This window comes from Poecilia latipinna, unplaced genomic scaffold (assembly GCF_001443285.1).
Source record: "Poecilia latipinna isolate Pla-1442-1.1 unplaced genomic scaffold, P_latipinna-1.0 Scaffold1517, whole genome shotgun sequence".
Lineage (NCBI taxonomy): Eukaryota > Metazoa > Chordata > Actinopteri > Cyprinodontiformes > Poeciliidae > Poecilia > Poecilia latipinna.
This window is the reverse complement of record NW_015114133.1, coordinates 144,613-161,975: the sequence shown is the minus strand read 5'-3', so window position 1 is coordinate 161,975 and position 17,363 is coordinate 144,613. Positions and strand designations below refer to the sequence as shown.

Genomic DNA, 17,363 nt, shown 5'->3' with positions numbered 1-17,363 from the left:
TTACTTAAATGAATTATTTTCATTTTGGTCCTTAAAATACCAGAATTTCCACTTAACTTTATATTTTGGCCAACTGATGATGTAATTTCTAATATTAAATGAGTGATCAGTTACTCTGTACTTTTTACCAAACACTTTTTTATTGGCGTCAACCTTGGTATCGGTCGATATTAGTCATTTTTTAAGATATTGCTATCATCTGATTAATAAAACTGGGCCTGTTTGAACAACTGCTATTTATTTTTGATTTATTTCTGGTGGGCCTTTTTCCCAAAAGGTGTCAAAATGGTAGCGAAATATATATAATGTTAAATATCGTTTACTATCCATAATAGTAATATTGGATATCAGCCCAAATCTGAATGTAAACCTGTTGGAGGCTGCAGGAGTCTTAAAACTGGGGTTGAGGTTTGAAGTATTGACTCATTGGAGTAAATACAAATGCAAATAAATTAGTTTTTCTTTAAATGTACAGGTATGGACAGTTTTTGCATCAGTTTATCATATAAAACCCCTTTGAAATACATCAGTGTTTGTGTTAAACGAGTATTCTTACAAAGCACGTTGATGCTGCAGCTGTGCTCCTCTTCTGGAACTCGTGGGACTTATTTTGCAGAGTCCTGTGGCTGAACGCCGTCTCAAACTAAACAGATCGTCAAAATGATTGACAGGCTGTAGGACAGGAACTCACTGAGGGGGCGGAGGACGAAACAAATGACACATTTTCTTACTTGAGGCAAATTCAGAACTAAAGCAAAGGTAAGAAAACAGGCTTCTGGTGTTGCAGCTGTTTAATGCGGATTTGGAGCAGAATCAAAAGGTTTTATTTAATAAATATATTCCTGCACCATGCATGAATGTTTAGGAAGGTTTTTCTGTGCTTCACTTACTGCAACTTCCCCTTTTATTGTTTAAAATTAGATTTTTGGTTAATTTGGTGGTTCCCTGCAGAGTAAACTCCATATTTGCTAACAGATCCAGTCGTCTGCATGCTGAGCTGCAGCTTGTTTACCGTCAAACACGGCTGACTCACATCGGGTATTGACAGATATAATGAACAGAGTGTCAGTCAAACCTCAAATGAAGGAAAATTAAACATGAGTGGATGAACATGAAGCTCTGTGTGCACACTGATAAAATACAGGATGTAACTGCTGATCCTTTTTCTGAGGCACTAATTTACATTAACCTTCATTACAGGGTCTCCTATTTTTTAAATGCAGGTTTATCTCTCGTTGTTTTAGTAAACAACATAAAAATTGAACATGGTTTAAAGGTTTATCTTTCCTTTTCTCTGACAGTTGATGGTTTTTGACATGTAGATTATTTTGCACTTTTAGTTACTCATTTGAACATTACCTTTCTTTCTTTTCCAGCTGCAGCTTGTTTGTAATCACTCAGCTGTTTTCATAATAACTGCCTCTGTATAAATGTGCCCTGGTTTTTATTTTTATTCTTTAGTCTTTCTGTTAAAATCTACGGCGCCCCCTAGGGGACAGGGGGATAAAATGTATTTTATGTTCCCTCGCAATATGCTTACTGCAATATTTTCTGGTCTATTTTCAATACAGTCATGAATGTCAATTTAAAATTTCAAATATATGCACATTTATAGAGAATCTGAAAACATGTTTATATATTCTTAACTCCTTGGCAAAAAAATGATTGAAATTTGATTTATTCACTTTATGTTTGTTTCTGTAAGGTTGAGATGAAAACGGCCCTTTGTTAACCAACACAAAAAAGACACAATAGAAACTGTCAGATGACGTATTACCCCGCGATAATAACTCAGAAATAGTCCAAATAGTTTCTGTTTATCTTGGTTTGTGGTGCATTTCTATCCTAAAAAATATATAAAACTTCAGGTATCTCACCAACGAGATCTAAACCTTTAAAAACCTCATATTACAGCAGAAAGACTTTCAGTTTTCAGTTACGCCGCATGAAATGACCAGAGACCGCAAAAGAAAGTTCATGTCCACCAGGGGGCGCCGTAAAATTCTCAACTTGCTCCTATTTTATTTTATTTTTTTTTGCCATTTAATTAAGCTTCATTTCTCTGTTGCTAAGTCTTCAATACATTTACTCTTTCAATACATAATAAAAATCTCAAAATGCTGAAACTATTTGCCTAAAATATATTGAACTCCTTAAAACGTAACTGTTTTTATTACTCGCATTAAAAATGCCTACATTGAGAGCAAAATTAAACTGAAATTAAATTCCTTGTTTGTGTGCAGAAACGTAGTAAATCAAGGAGATTCTGATTAGATCTTAAATTAAGTTTAATTGTTTCTACAAGGTGACAAAGAGGGCAGCTGACCAGAATACAAAACAAAATCTGATTAGGTTCCAGTGAAGCTTTAAATAATTGCAGTGAACAGGAAAAGTGCATAAAGAGACATGAAGTGTCTCCGAAATCCTGCATAAAATATTAATCCACATAAATGCAGCTGAGACGAGGTTCGTTTTAGCAGCTAATTTAGTGATGAAGTGAGATGAGAGATGAGGAAAAGATGCAAATGAGAAGTGATTAGAAAACTGCTGGCCTCCTTATGGCGTCTGGAATATATTGACTTTATAGTAACTTCTCAAAGCAGCAGCAGCAGCGAAAACCAACATTATTTTAAAAAGCACAATACTAACATGTTTTAAATTCAATGATAAGAAAAATACGGCTAAAATTGAATCTATATTTGTTCCTCCTTACAAGTATTCAGGTTAGAATGGTCAAAAAGTTCAAACTAAATGGCAACAAGGGGTGTTAAAGGAAGATATTGAAAAATAGCAGCCTGTGAATAGCAGGCTACGTAATAGGAACACGTAATAGAAACGTGTTCCTATTACGTGTGTAATAGGAACACGTTTGTTCCTATTATTTCTTAGGAACAAACGTGGAGAGTAAAACTGAAAAATAAGACAGATGCTTCTTCTTCTTCTTGATTTTTATTAGCGGTTGGCAAAAATATTAGGTAAGCATTACTGCCACCAGCCGATGTGTGGCCACATGACAAAAATTAATAATGAAATAAAAATAAATTAGATATAGCTTCATATCCTCTACTTCCTGAATTTATCTGCAATAAATCAACAATGTCCAATTTAATTTTCATGTTACTAAGGTTCTTAATTAACTTGTTTCTCTGAATCAATGCAAAATAACATGTTTATTGTCTCATTTTCCCCACAATCACATTTCTCTGTCTGATGTTTCCCTATTAAAAATAATGTGCTGTTCAGTCCAGTGTGTTCAATTGTAAGTCGGGAAATAATTATCTCTTCTCTCCTGCTCCTTTCTGTTGTCATTTCTCCAAAAATAAGACAGCTAGGACGCAATCACCTGTTCACATGATGTACATGCCAAGTGTTAGCACTGGTGCTAGATTAAGTTAGCAAAATGGATGGTTTATGCTTAAATTGCAAATCTTGACTTGTGGGATATTTTATGGTTTAATTGCTTAGAGTAGGACAAAAAACCCCACATCTTTTCCAGGATCTTTAATTGTTGCTCCTTGTGACAAAGCTAATGCTAGCACTACAACACAGCTAGCAAGTACAAGTATTTAGAGAAATTACAGTTTTGAATTATTCAAAACTTGTAGGATTGTTTATAATTTAGTAGTTGCTAAGAGGAAAACAGAAAAAGGCAAGAATATAATACAATGCACTTATTGCTCCTTGTTAAATATGAGCTAATGCTAGTGTTCTCAGAGCTAGCAGCTAAAAGTAGAAGTTAGTTTTGAACTCCACCCATAGAAAACAAACAAACAAACAAAAAACATTACTTCCAAACTTGTGGGATTGTTTATGACTAAGTAGCTGCTATGAGGAATATATAGAGAAAGACAAGAATAAAAATAAGTATACAAAATCACCACTTTTTACTCCTTGTTTAATATGAGGTAATGCTAGCTTTCATCACCCTCTACCCTGAAGAAAAAACCCAAAAGTATAGTGCTTCCAGACTTGTAGGACTGTTTGTGATTTAGTAATTGTTTAGAGAAAGGAAAAAATAAAAACACTGAGTAAAACATAATTGCTACTTGTAACGGTTTATGTACAAGCTAGTGTTAGCATTGCAACACAATTACATGAGTTAGAAAAGGAGCACTTTTAAACAACCATATAATTTCTTTTATAAATATTTTTTGTATGTGTAAGTCATATAGTCAGTTATTATGGTATTATTGCTCAGACATTCATCTAGTAACTATTGTCTACTAATATTTTGTTGTAAATATACATGAGTTAAAATGCTGTGTGTTTTTTCTGCTAAAAACCATCTTGTGCGCTAAGTGCTGTCCTCATCTTCTCCTTGCGCTCTGGGTCTCTCCTGGAAACATGGATTTAACACTTGTGTCATTTTGACACTCACACACTCTGCAGATCTTTCTCCCACACTTTTCTCTCCTGCCACCACATTAAAGTGTCAGTACAATGTGGCTCTGCTAAGGTGTTAAGTGTTTTGCCATGGTGAACTCGCCACAGGAAGAAGGGTGTCCGTGTGTCACTGGTGACTCATGGACGCCATGGCAACCAAAGTGTAAAAAAAAAAGCCAATGAAAACCATCTGTTCCACATATACAGTATAAATATTTATGTGAATGCTTGCACGTGAGAATGAGCATGAATGGATTACTGTAATATTTAAATTTCAAATATTCATATTTATGAATGGAGAGAAAAAAGCAGGTTTAATTTGAATTTTGAGTTTAAATGTGTTAATATATTTCACTGCAGATTCACTTACCAAGAGTGGTTGTGGAAGTTGTGGGAAAACTGCTTTTCATGGTGTGTTACATTCGTCATTTCATGCATCTCTGCTTCAAACAGACTCGAGGTGTGACAGTTTTTCAACTTCCTGGTGCGATGACATGATTGGTCTCAAATAACATGAAACTAGAGTGAAACCAAAATGTCCAGAGGGGCCAATTTGATGGGAATTGGCTGGCTTTGACGCCATCTGTTTAAAGTGGCTGTTAATATTGCTTTAATTGACCTTTTTGAACAGTTGAGGGTAACACTTATTGGTGAACAGCTATTTACTTTCCAGTTGAGAAAATCTTTTATAGTCGCCAAAAACATGGGAACAAAATCTGTCTTTTTGGCATATCCAATGTTCTTTACTTGGCATTTTGCTGGGTTTTTTGTGTAATTGGGTGTAGATTTTAATTCTCGTTGCCGTCTCCAACAGGCCACGGTCTCTTCGGCTCCTTTGAGATGTTGTCGTCATGGAGGCGAACGCGGGAGGATCAGCACGTAAAAGAGCGAGTGGCAAGCGTCTTTGAGGATGTCATGCTGCGTTTCTCCGGCTCCACCATGATCCACCTGATGACGTTGGGTCTGGCTGCCTCGCCGCTCACCAACATGGAGGCCGTCCGCCTCTTCTGCCGCAACGCCGTCCTTGCCATCACCATCAGCTATATCTACATGCTGTCCTTTTACAGCTCCTGCCTGGTGTTTACAGGCTACTTGGAGACGAGGTATAGACATGGCTGCTTCTGTCGGCGAGTACCAAAGCCAGACCGGCTGGACTCGAAACCGGCTTGGTACCGGTGTTTGATGTACACCCGTTACCAAGATGAGACGCAATCAACCAACCCGCCTAATATGCCAAATCCTAACCTAACTCATATGGCAAACAGTTCTGGTGTTCATGGACACACGGCTAACTCCATACAAACACACTCGCCCCATCACACTCATCCAACAACAACCACAGATCCTCATCCTCAGGACTGCCATCTTTTACTGGGATGTGTTCGACATTGCTATGGAGACTGGATCACCAACACTTACGTCAAACCCTTCGTAGTTTTACTGTATCTGGTTTACATCTCCTTTGGATTGATGGGCTTTCTTCAGGTGAGACACAAACACATTATGATCTGAACAAGGTCTTTGCAACTCACCTCCACATTTCGTAACACCTTTTGGTGAAAACCAAGATTTTTAAGAATGGCTTGTAAAGTAACTTAGGTTTTGATAATAATTACTTAGATTTGGTTGGCTTCTTTCAACTGTTGCTTTGTCAGCTACAAGCCTCAGGAGTGGTGCTATGGTTTGAGGTTTTTCTGTTTGTCCTAATCCTCTCTTTATCACCAGTAAATGTTGGTCTTGCGCTGGAAAGGTCATTGATGTTGTGGCAACTGTGAACAATTAAGTCAGGGGTGTCCAAAATCAGTGATCAAGGGCCCCGGTATCCTGCATGTCTTTGTTCTATGCTTGGTTCAACACACCAAAATCAAATGATGGCTCATTTTTAGGCTTCTGTAGAACATTGTTAGGTTGAAGAGATGGTCAATACCAGGGTTGGCTTCCTGCATGTTCTAAAACATGCAGGATACAGGATACAGACCCCTGGGGACATTGTTTGTCTGCATCAGAGTTTGATCACACATTCATACCTCCCAAAACGAGCTGGACTTTCTAGGCAAACAAGCTAGAGTTTGAGCAAAGCAGACTAAACAAGGTTTGGCAAAGTAGCCTTTCCTTTGCCAAAGGCTGCAAGCGTCAAATCAACAACAGGCGTACCTGAGCCTTAGTCAATTGACCGTTAGTCAGATGACTCCGGGTCATCTGGACATGGTATCTACAGCCAGTTGATCTGTAATTGTTGTTGATTATATTGGTATATGGGCAACCTTTGGTGACTTTGAAGCTCAATACTCCTCTACCTTATTTTTTAAATTTCCTACTTTACAAAAATTACCAAGATCAATTGGCTTTCCTTGTGTCATATCATATTCACCGCCCATTGATCCCTAGAGTCTCTTGGAACAAATGCTATTACCTCCAAATTAGGGGCAATAGGAATGAGGGGTTAAAACGTTGGGTTATAAACTTCCAGATACTTTGACAAACTCAAAAAAGTGAAGTTTTAATTGCAAATTCTTCTTATTGTCACTGAATAAATATATTTCTGTTTCCAACAGGTGACCCAGGGCTCTGATCCCAGTGCACTGGTTGCCACGGATACAGCAACAGTGTTGTACACGCATGCACAGCATCGGTACTTCAGCTCCTACTCGCCAGTGATTGGATTCTACATCTATGAAAGTGCCCCCTACTGGAATGCCTCGGTGCAGCGGGACCTGCTGGAGTATGCCAAAGGCTTCCAGCGGATCAGCTGGCTGGAGGCGTACCTGAGCTACCTGTCCGACCGCAACCAGTCCACCAGCCAGCCTCGCGAGAACTTCACCCGCACTCTGCGCCACTCCTTCCTGCACGAGCCGCAGTTCGCTCACTTTGCAGACGACATCATCTTCGCAGAGCGCGGACAAGGGGAGGAGCCAGACGTGGCGGCCTCGCGCATCTTCTTGGTCGCCAAGACGACAGAGAACAAGCGCGAGGAGATGTCGGTGCTGCTGGACACTCTGCGCCGCTTGTCTCTCACCTCTCGGGTTCGCTTCCTGATATTCAACCCTTCCTTTGTGTACTTGGACCGGTACGCGACGGCGGTCAGCTCCCCCCTCAGACACTCACTGCTGGCGGTGCTCTTCCTGTTGGGTCTGTCCTCTTTGGTCGTCGTGGAGCCGCTGGTCTCCCTGTGGCTCGGACTCACCCTTCTCTCTGTCCAGTTTGGGGTTCTGGGCTTCATGACTTTGTGGGGCGTGGAGATGGACTGCGTGTCGGTGCTGTGCCTGATCACGGCTTTGGGTCACTCGGCGGACTGCAGCGGCCCCCTCCTCTGCGGCTTCGCCTCGGGCCGCGGTGAAAGCAGGACTCGCTGGGTTCACCTGGCATTGGAGCGACACGGCATTCCTTCCCTACAGACACTTGTGTGCTACAGCGCTGCCCTGGTACCCATCTGCGCTGTGCGCTCCAACCTCACCCGCACACTTTTTCGCTGCCTCACTCTGACGGCCGTGTGCTCGGCCCTGCACACTCTGGCCTTCCTGCCGACCCTCCTCACCTTCCTGCCTCCCTCCAAGAGCAGGGACCATCGGCCAGGAAGAGAGGGCCAGAGACAGGAAGTGGAGTGTGTTGAAATGAATGACAGCACCAGAGTAGTGGACCAGATCACCACTGTTTGAGCACGTAACGGTTGAAAGGTTGGCAAAAGGGGCAGTATTATGTAAAATCAACTTTTTTTAGCTTTCCATCAGGTTATGATGTCATTCCCTCATCACAAACATACCTGGATTGTTGCCTTGATTCTTTAATGCATGTTAGAGAAATCCTCTAATCTCCATGGAAACCATTCTGCTGTTCAAAACACCTGGGCGGACATATCCCCGCCCTCAAAGTGCATCTCCTCCCCCACTCAACTCCTTCAGACTAGTCAGCAGCAATTAGCAAACACTTAATGGAACTGCGTGTCTGGTGGAGCCACTTCTCAGTGCAACGCTGGTAAAAACGTTGTTAAAAGGGTTTATAGAGGAGCCATATTGTGATAACTTCCTGAAAACCAAGTTTCAGAAAGAAAATTAAAGAGACAGAAGCCCAATTTCAAGGCGCTAAATTACGAAATCAAATTTCTGTGAAGTCATACAGCATTTTGAAGGTAACGCAGTTACTTGATTGTGCTGCAAAATGGCACTATATGTCAGGAAAATACATAATACTGCCTCTTTAAACAGGAAAAATATGAAATATAGACCATAAGAAGGAGAAAGGCAGGCCTGGATGAAACGTGTCTTCTGTCTGTTGGTGGGGCGACGCGGCATGTAAATGAGTTTTCTCCCAATCACAGATTGAAAATGTGCCTGGATGTAAACACTTTTCACTTTAGGACTCGCTTTAGATTCGACCCTTTACTGCCTACTGCTGTGTTTACTTTCTGTTGCCATATCATGTTGCACAATTTCAGCTTGGGTGGCCTGAGGTAATCCTCTGTATTACTTAGTATTTCTACTTTAATGCTGGACAAATAAAGTCAGAATAAGAGAATGTGATGTTTGTGTTTGCCTCTTTTGCATCCAGAAATGCTTCAACTCTTGTTTCAACAAAGGAGTTTTATTGAACTGACAGCTTTATTGATCAGATGATACTTTGTGGGCACTAATGTAGTTCTCATTTTTATTATTATAACATTAGAAAGAAAATACTATATTTTCTCAGAATATAATTTAAGATTTTTGAGTAAGTTTTGTCCAACTTGATATAAAATCCGACTTGCAGGTTATTTTTCTAACTCAAAACAGTAATTACTAATATTATTACTTATTTCCAGAGATTGTAAAGTAACTTTTGTATTTGTGAAAGTCTATCTGAAGTTTGTTTTTTAACTTTTCTTTCTGTCTAAATAGAGAAGCCACACTTTAAATGTGTAAAATTAATGATTTTCTTTAAGGTCAGAATTAAGGGTTTCACAGGTGTAATTTCTTTTTAAATTAAAATATGGTCACCTTATGGAGTACCACAAGGCTCAGTACCTGGACCAATCATCTTTGCGATATTAATGGGTCCACTTAATAAGATTGCAAAATTATTTTGGTTATTTTTTTTTATTTTTTATTTCATTTATTTATTTTCTCAAATCACTTTTGGAAAGAAAATGGTTTTATTTTAGGAATCTTTTAGTAATGCGGGTTTTTTTTTTTTGCTGTGCTCTTTTTGTCTGCATTTTATTTGTTCTTTTGCATGTTGGCCTTTAATCACATTTTTGAAAGCCATTAACAGATTCCTGAAAGAATCCTGACAGAATTAGAATAATTTATTTAAATTGGCAGGTTACCTGGTACATACCTGACATTTAAGCATATTTTAACGTCATTCTTGTGTTTTATTTTCTAAACAGTGAATGAAAGCTCTGATTTCTTTCCATCTCTGTGTTTTGTCTGCAGGTGAAAGCCGAGTTCGAGCTCTAACAGTTAATCCTTGCAGCTGAAGATGAAGGTGTGCACGTGGGAGTTCAAGCTATTGTTAATACATTCGTCTCTTTGGCGTGTTCTTGAATGAAACCGTTGTTCAGGCTCTTAGTAGGCGCCACAGCCGTCAAAGAAAAACCCACAACCTTCCCACCCAGGAGCTCTGCCAGTAAACTTTATGATAAAAATGTCACTGAGCAATGAAGCGTTTGGGCACAAAAGAGAGTTTATGTGTGAAATATCTCGGATTTTCCAACAACCTCTGGATTATCTGCAACGTCTTTGGAAATATTTTAATATCCGAGGCAAAAGTAGAATGTTTTCGAAGGTATGTCATGTTAGATCTGGTGCACAGGGATAATTTAAGAAAAAAAATGAATCAATCAAACATGGTGGATGCAGGATGAGCAACTTTCCTCAAATTATCAATGTGGTCTATCAAAAGATATTCAGTTAAAACCAGAAGTACCACAAATCTGGGATAAACTAACAGAAAACTACAAACCAGCTGAAACATTGACTTCCACTAAGTGTGCTTACATATTATGTTTTCAATCAAATCAATGCAGTTTTTATCTGTCCCTCCAGTTTCTTGAGAATTATTGAGCAAATTCACGCAAAATCAAGAAATCCCCCAAACATTTTTGTGGTTATAATTGGCAGTTTAATGCAGATTTTTCTTAAAAATTGTCAAAACCTTTATTACTTGTATTAAACAGCTGCTTTAGCTTTAATTGATGTCAGATTGTGGTCCATGATCTATACAGCAAAAAATAACAGTTCCATTTACCGTCATAAACAAAGGGGAAATATTGCAAATATTTCCAAATTAGTTCCACAAACACTTTGATTTTTATTGCAAAAAAAGATGCTCAATAATATTATTTAATTTTAAGAATTCGCTGATATTTTAACAGTTTGTGAACAGATTTTATCAATACATCCTGGCACTTTAAAAGCATTTATGATCTTAATTTGGCCCAAAACGGAACTGAGTTTGACACCCCTGCTTTAAGGAGTCACAGGAGAAAGAAACTGGAAATATTTATGCGTGTTGAACTGACAGAGGGTAAAAGTGCTGAGTCACTGAATGTGGAGCAGCAACTCTGCAGTTCAGCTGCGCTCCACTGATCCGACACAGCCTCGTTTCCCCCCATAAAAAAACAAAAACAAAGCCTGACACCGGATATGCAGCGGGAAAAATACCGCTTCCAACACTGCCCTCTTGTGGACAAAGTCAAGAACAGCACGAACCCTCGTGGTTTCGCAAACACACGCCCGCCTCAGGCAAGCGAGGGTGCAGCGTGATTTTTAAAAATGTTTTACTGTTTAAAAGCGCTTCACTCTGCTGCTACTGACTGTTTGATTCACTTCATGTCTGATTCCTGCCAAGGAGACGATGGTTTGACTGGTTCCTCAACTTGAATTCCCTCATTTCATTCTTGACAACATGGGGAATTTTTCTGCCTTTTTTTTTCTTTCCAACTGATTCTGTAGCTTATACAAACATCCCGACACACACACACACACACACGCACACACACGCATGTCTGCGTTGCTATCTTTGTGGGGACTTTCCATTGACTTCCATTCATTTCTACAGCCTAAACCTGACCTTTACCCTTTTCCTAACCCTAACCAACCAAAACTCAATTCATACCTTAGCCCTAACTCTGACCCCTGACCCAAAAACAGGGTTTCCCCTTGTGGGGACCAGGCTCCGGTCCCCACGAGGAGCAATTGGTCCCCACAACGTAGTATATGTCAGGAAAATCGTCCCCACAAGGTATTACAAACAAACGCACACACACACACACACACACACACACACACACACACACACACACTGAGACAACGCCGAGAGGCTAACACCGTGTGAAGGAAGGGCCTGACCCTGCATCCTGTACTACCAGCTGTTACCTTCCAGCCATACAGAAAGAAAGAAAAAATCTAAATCTTATCAAGCATTTCTGTTTAGTTTCTACTGCAAATAATATAGTACACTAAAAATAAGAAAATAAATTACTTTTCAGCAAGATGCAGGAGTTTGTTTTAACTCAATAATTCCTTAAAATAGATTAAAACGTTCTGGTTTTACTGGCAAATTGTTTGACTTTTAATACAGGAAAAATTTATTGTAATAAATTAAATTTACAAGTAATTTTTCATCAATATAGTTTGATCAACCTGCTATATTTTGCTAAAAAAAAATAACTTGTTAGTTTTGTCTAATATTTCGAGTATAATAATATATTTGCACCAGAAACTGGACAAAAATATTTAGTAGGATTTTGTATTTTTGTTTTAAAGGTAAATAATTAAAAATACAAAATCTTACAAAGTATTTTTGTTTTGTTTCTAGGAGACAAAACTAACAAGTAATTTTTCAGTAAGATACAGCAGCTTGTTTTAAGTCAGTTAATCCTTAATATCAACAAGAAGTTGTAATTTTACTGGCAGATTATTTCACTTTTAATATGGGAAAAATATCTTGTACATTAAATAATCTACCAGTGGAACTAAGACTTTTTCATCAATATTAAAATAAGCCTCTATATCTTGTTAGTTTTGTCTTACATTTCAAGTGTACGAAGATATTTGCTCTCTAAAGAAGAAAAATGAGACAATATTTAGTTTTTGCAGGACAGACAGACAGACAGACAGACAGACAGACGTGTTGTCCTCCTTGTCTCTCTTTCTCCTCCCTCTCTGGGTGTGTTTCATTATTTTGCCCCCAGTGGCCTGCAGGCAGATTTTGCATTTCAGGATTTCTGATTTCCTGAACGCAGCTCTCTCTCAAACGAGCCTCCCGCCTGCTGAACCACATCGCCGCTCAGACGCAGGTGGATCCTGGACAGAGAAACTCAGGAGAAACGTGGAGCGTGTGAAACTTGGATTCATCCTAGACGTGTGAAGACGGGGAAGATGGAGAGACGTGTGCGAACCGGAGAGAAGATATCAAGTCCTCCTCCGTAGGGTTCAAAGGTTAACTCATAGACAACCAGACAAACACCATCAGGTAAGAAGTTTGTAAAACTTCAAAACTTTTTCATATGTAGGTGAGAAATTTAGGGGAAAGTAGAAAAGGAACAGATTATTTTATGTTGTCAACAAAAGATAATCTCAAAGCATTACACTGCAAAAACATAAAATCTTACCAGGTATTTTTAGTTTATTTGTACACTTGAAATAAGACAAAAGTAACTTTATAGCAACATATAGGAGTCAGTAATTCCTTAATATTAATGAAAAAATAGGAGTATAACAATATTTATAAGTGAAATAATCTGCCAGTAAAACATACTTTTTCATTAATATTAATGAATTATTGACTTAATGAAGCTCATATATCCTGCTGAAAAGTTACTTATAAGTTAGTTTTGTCTTTGCACTAGAAAATAGACGGAAATATTTGATAAAATCTGTTTTTCAGGGCAGGTTATCTTAAATATCTTTCTAATATTTAGCTGTGACATTAAAGCATAAAGAAAGTAAATCTCTTTTTATGCAGGGAGATTTTGATCAAAAGAGAATAACATTTATCTGATGTGCGAAGATTTAATTTAAACACAATACGGGACAGCGTTACAAAACCAAAAATATCCTTCAAGTCTCTAAAATCCAGCCAACAAACTTTGTCCTGAATATGTTTTTGCATATATGTTTAGATTAGCCTTTCAACACTTCAAAATGTTAAGAAATGTCAAGACTTAGTGGTAGGAATTATAAAAATATTCTAAAATGTGACACATCTTTCCATCTGCACCAAAGTTTGTGCAGAATGTAAATCACTGCTGCCGACCTCATGATGTGAGGAGACTAAATAATCTGGACTTATTGGTGTTCAGCCATGAAAATAACTTTAACTTTGAAATGACATGAAAGGTAATTAATTCCCTACTTGTTTTGTACTTGATGAACTGTATCATAGATATAGAACCCATAGAACCTAAAGTGGGTGAGAAAACTGGTCCAAATGAGATCCTAGACGAGTTGCACGATTTAAATAATTTTTTTTTCTTGATGCCTTTTTGCCCCAAACAAGAAGCTCATTTAGTACCGAGTCTTGAATAAACATACATTCAGAATACAGATATCTAAAGAAAATCTATGGAAACAAATTTAAAGTATTTTACTCTAATGGTGCAATAATAAAGTTACTTTATGTCATATTATTCTATGCAGGTTCTCTGTCTGCACTGATGAAAATTCACTAAATCTATAGAAGCAGATGTAAAGTATTTGGTGACACTTTATTTGAAGGGTTAAGACTGACATAGCACTGTTATAAACTGTCATTCATTAAATAATGACATTTTAAATGCAAAGTTCCTTTAAAATTTTGAATTAAAAGTCCATTAAAAGTGTAAATTTTGCCTTATTTAGTGAATAATGACACTTTTAATGCTAAGTCAACTTTTAGTTATTTGGTAATAATGAATGCAAAGTTACTTTAAAGTTACCTTAAGTCATATTATTCTATGCAGGTGCTCTGTCTGCACTGATGAAAATTCACTCACAAAGTGCAAAAAGTTTAATTTCCAAAATTTAATCGATTTTATAAGATTGAACATTTTGAACTGCATTGAATCCTGTGTTTACATAACAGGCAGCTACGTTCTGCGCAACACAAAAACAGACGTGAGTCTAAAAGAAAATAAACATTTTAAAGATTTGTTCCCTAAAATGCTCTTCATTTTCCAATGTTATGGCAAGATCCCAGCTTCTGTTTTAATATAATCATTAAAAAACCTTTAAGTTCAAGTAAATCAGAGTCACAGAAATAATTTATCACCAGACACTCATTATAAATTTGGTTCTTTATGTGTTTTTATAGAGAATACAATAATTATTTTGGCAAACGTTTTAATTCTTCAAAAAACCCCTAAAGAGTTGACAAGTTGTTTTCTAAAACATCTCTTGTCTTCAAATCACAACAATTAGCTGTGTTAGCATGCTAGTTAGCATGTTCTGTTTGCTCAGGGTGTTAATATGATCTAAATAGTTTATATCTTAATTAAAGTACTTTTACTCCAGCATAAAAATCGAAACTTTTACTCTACTGTTGTTTAATTTGGATTTGTGTAAAATACAAATACAAAGTAGTTTTCAATTATGAAAAGAAAGGACAACAACACAAATTTCTGGTGATAATAAATTAACTTTTTTATTGCTGAGAGGTAAGCTAAATAATCAAAAGTGTGTGCAATTTAGATTTTTATTTGTAAATGAATGTGAAAAACTGTTAATCATATTAATTACAACAATGCATTAGTTTTTTTTGTTCTAATGTGACAGAATGTAATTTAAATAACATATCAATTTAGTTTTATTTGTGCAGTTAAAATATACAAAAATCGGTGAATTTTTTTTGGTAATTACAATTGTTGGTATTACTTTGTTAACTTTTAAATCTTCATGTTAATTTATTAAATTAAGAACACAAAGGCGAACATGGTGGAAATGTTTTATGCTTGTCAAATATCCGGTGTAACAACAGAAGGTTTTGTAAAATGGCTTTTTGATCACTTCCTGAACTTGTAAGATCAGATTTAGATAACTTATTTTTCATCTAAGTTGTAAGAAAGATCTAGTTTTTGTTTTGTTTATATTTTTTCTAGAAATAAACAATCAAGTTGGAATTGCGTCCAAAAAAACAACCAACCAAAGGGGGAAAAAAGGTTTTTGGAGCTTAGAAATGTAATAATAAAGGAGTGTTGATACTTTTTCAAGTCACTGTATCTGCCATATTTCATTTCCATGTTAGAACAAACATAGTTAAACATTTTGAATACCCAGAATCCACATACAAGCATTGCATAAAAGTGTGAACTGAGATGTGTAGCAGCCTAACTGTACTAGAAACAATAAGTTGTCTTTGAAAGGTGTGAATATCATGAGGTGTAACCCAACTCCCCAGTGTCCTCCCCTCCCCGGCCCTCAAGTCAAGAACCTCATTCAGACAAAAGCGCGGATAATATTCAACCGTTTCATCTTTCAAGCTGTGAAAAAGGCTTCCCACAGCTCTGACCATTTATAGAAACACCGATTACAATGGAGGAAAAGCTTAAAAAGAGGAAGCTGCTGAGCAAACGGTTCCAGCTATGCAAAAACAAAAAAACGTGACCATTGATTTGAATGTTATTACATAACTGAGAGTTAAAGGAGGGAAGAAATATAAAGAGTTGGAAATATTATGTTGTAATGTTTCCAGGAGGATGTTTGGCCTTTTCTTTGAAGCAACATGGAGAAGGCGGCTTTGTTTCCATCCAGTCATCTTCTTTTTCCTGGCAGCAGCCGCTCCACCCACAGGTGAGCAAAAGTTTATGTACAATTAATAAAACACCTGGGAAAAAAGTTTAACCTGAAAACCCAACGTATTGCATTTATATTTGCATACAGGAATGTTTACAATATTATGGAAATCTGTCTCTTCCGCAGAAAGTTCTCCTGATCTATGTAAAGCACTTTTATTTGTGTAGCAACTGACAAAATAAAGCTTGCTTGGTGTTTTAGAGCAAATAAGGCTATGCTCAGTGCAGCCTTTAGTGATCCAAATCCGGTTTTTCCATGTATCGAATCTTTTTATGACAGTCTGAACAACTTGTATCGGATTCTTTCGATTCCGACCCAGAACAATTTGGATTTGAGGTTATAAATCCGATACGAATCTGATCTTTTATGCGATTTGAATCTGTGCGGCTCTGACCGTATTCATCCAACCTAACGTCATTGATACTCGACAAACGTCACTGTTCTGGTTCTGATCCGCTCAAGCGGGAAGAAAAACAACAAACATGGCGGACGATAATGAGGACTGAGCTGTTAATGTGCTGGTTCCGGTCGGACCACAACTTTAAAATCGTAAGCTAAGCTCCACCATTAGCATCCACCTTTACTTCCGCAAACACTGAGCACTTCTTCTTCTTCTTCTTCTTCTTTATGGCGGTTGGAAAAACATTCGCGCCGTATGTGTGACGTCATTGCGCCCTCTACTGCGCATGCGGGACATTTTAAGGTAGCCTGAAGTTCACACAGGAGATCACATACACATGGCAAATATTGTTTTACCGATTATTTTAGAACTACGCAAAAAAAATCCGATTTCACAGAAAAACAGATCTGAGTGTGAACTAGCAGAGACTCCTGAACTTATCCCTCATTATTGTCTGGCAGGGTTTTTTGTTGCCATGGACACAAAACAGCGTCCATTCATCAATGCACCCATTGACAGTTGTCAATTCAGTGTTATTAATTTGAATTGACATGAATATTTACCTTTGAGAAAAAAATAAAGAGTTACTGTGTTCTAAATGTGGGGGATGACACTGGATATACTGGATGTGTTCTTCCTTTTAAATTTTAATTTCACTCGATTTTTCTAGTGGCGCGCAGCACTGTTTGCATAGATAGCTCCCATGGGCAAATCCCTTATTCAACCTGAACTCAGTAGGAAAAGTAGCTTTCTAGCTGTGGCTCATATGACCAGGAATTTAATAAAAATAAAAACAAAGACAGCTTTTTACGCACAATCTGAAGTTCAATCAG

The 17,363-nt window shown here is 37.6% G+C and overlaps 1 protein-coding gene and 1 pseudogene across 1 annotated transcript in view; both read left to right on the top strand.

Annotated features, from left to right (window-relative positions):
- Positions 1-5,181: 5,181 nt before the first annotated feature.
- Positions 5,182-8,137, top strand: LOC106963288 (patched domain-containing protein 1 pseudogene; annotated as a pseudogene).
- A 4,480-nt stretch (positions 8,138-12,617) lies between these two features.
- Positions 12,618-17,363, top strand: part of LOC106963287 (mucin-5AC-like) — a 23,858-nt gene continuing 19,112 nt past the window's right edge. The window contains exons 1-2 of the mRNA XM_015058122.1: positions 12,618-12,834; positions 16,030-16,127. Of these exons, the coding sequence (XP_014913608.1) occupies positions 16,034-16,127 (94 nt within the window). The 5' untranslated portion in view covers positions 12,618-12,834; positions 16,030-16,033. The remainder of the gene's footprint in view (positions 12,835-16,029; positions 16,128-17,363) is intronic.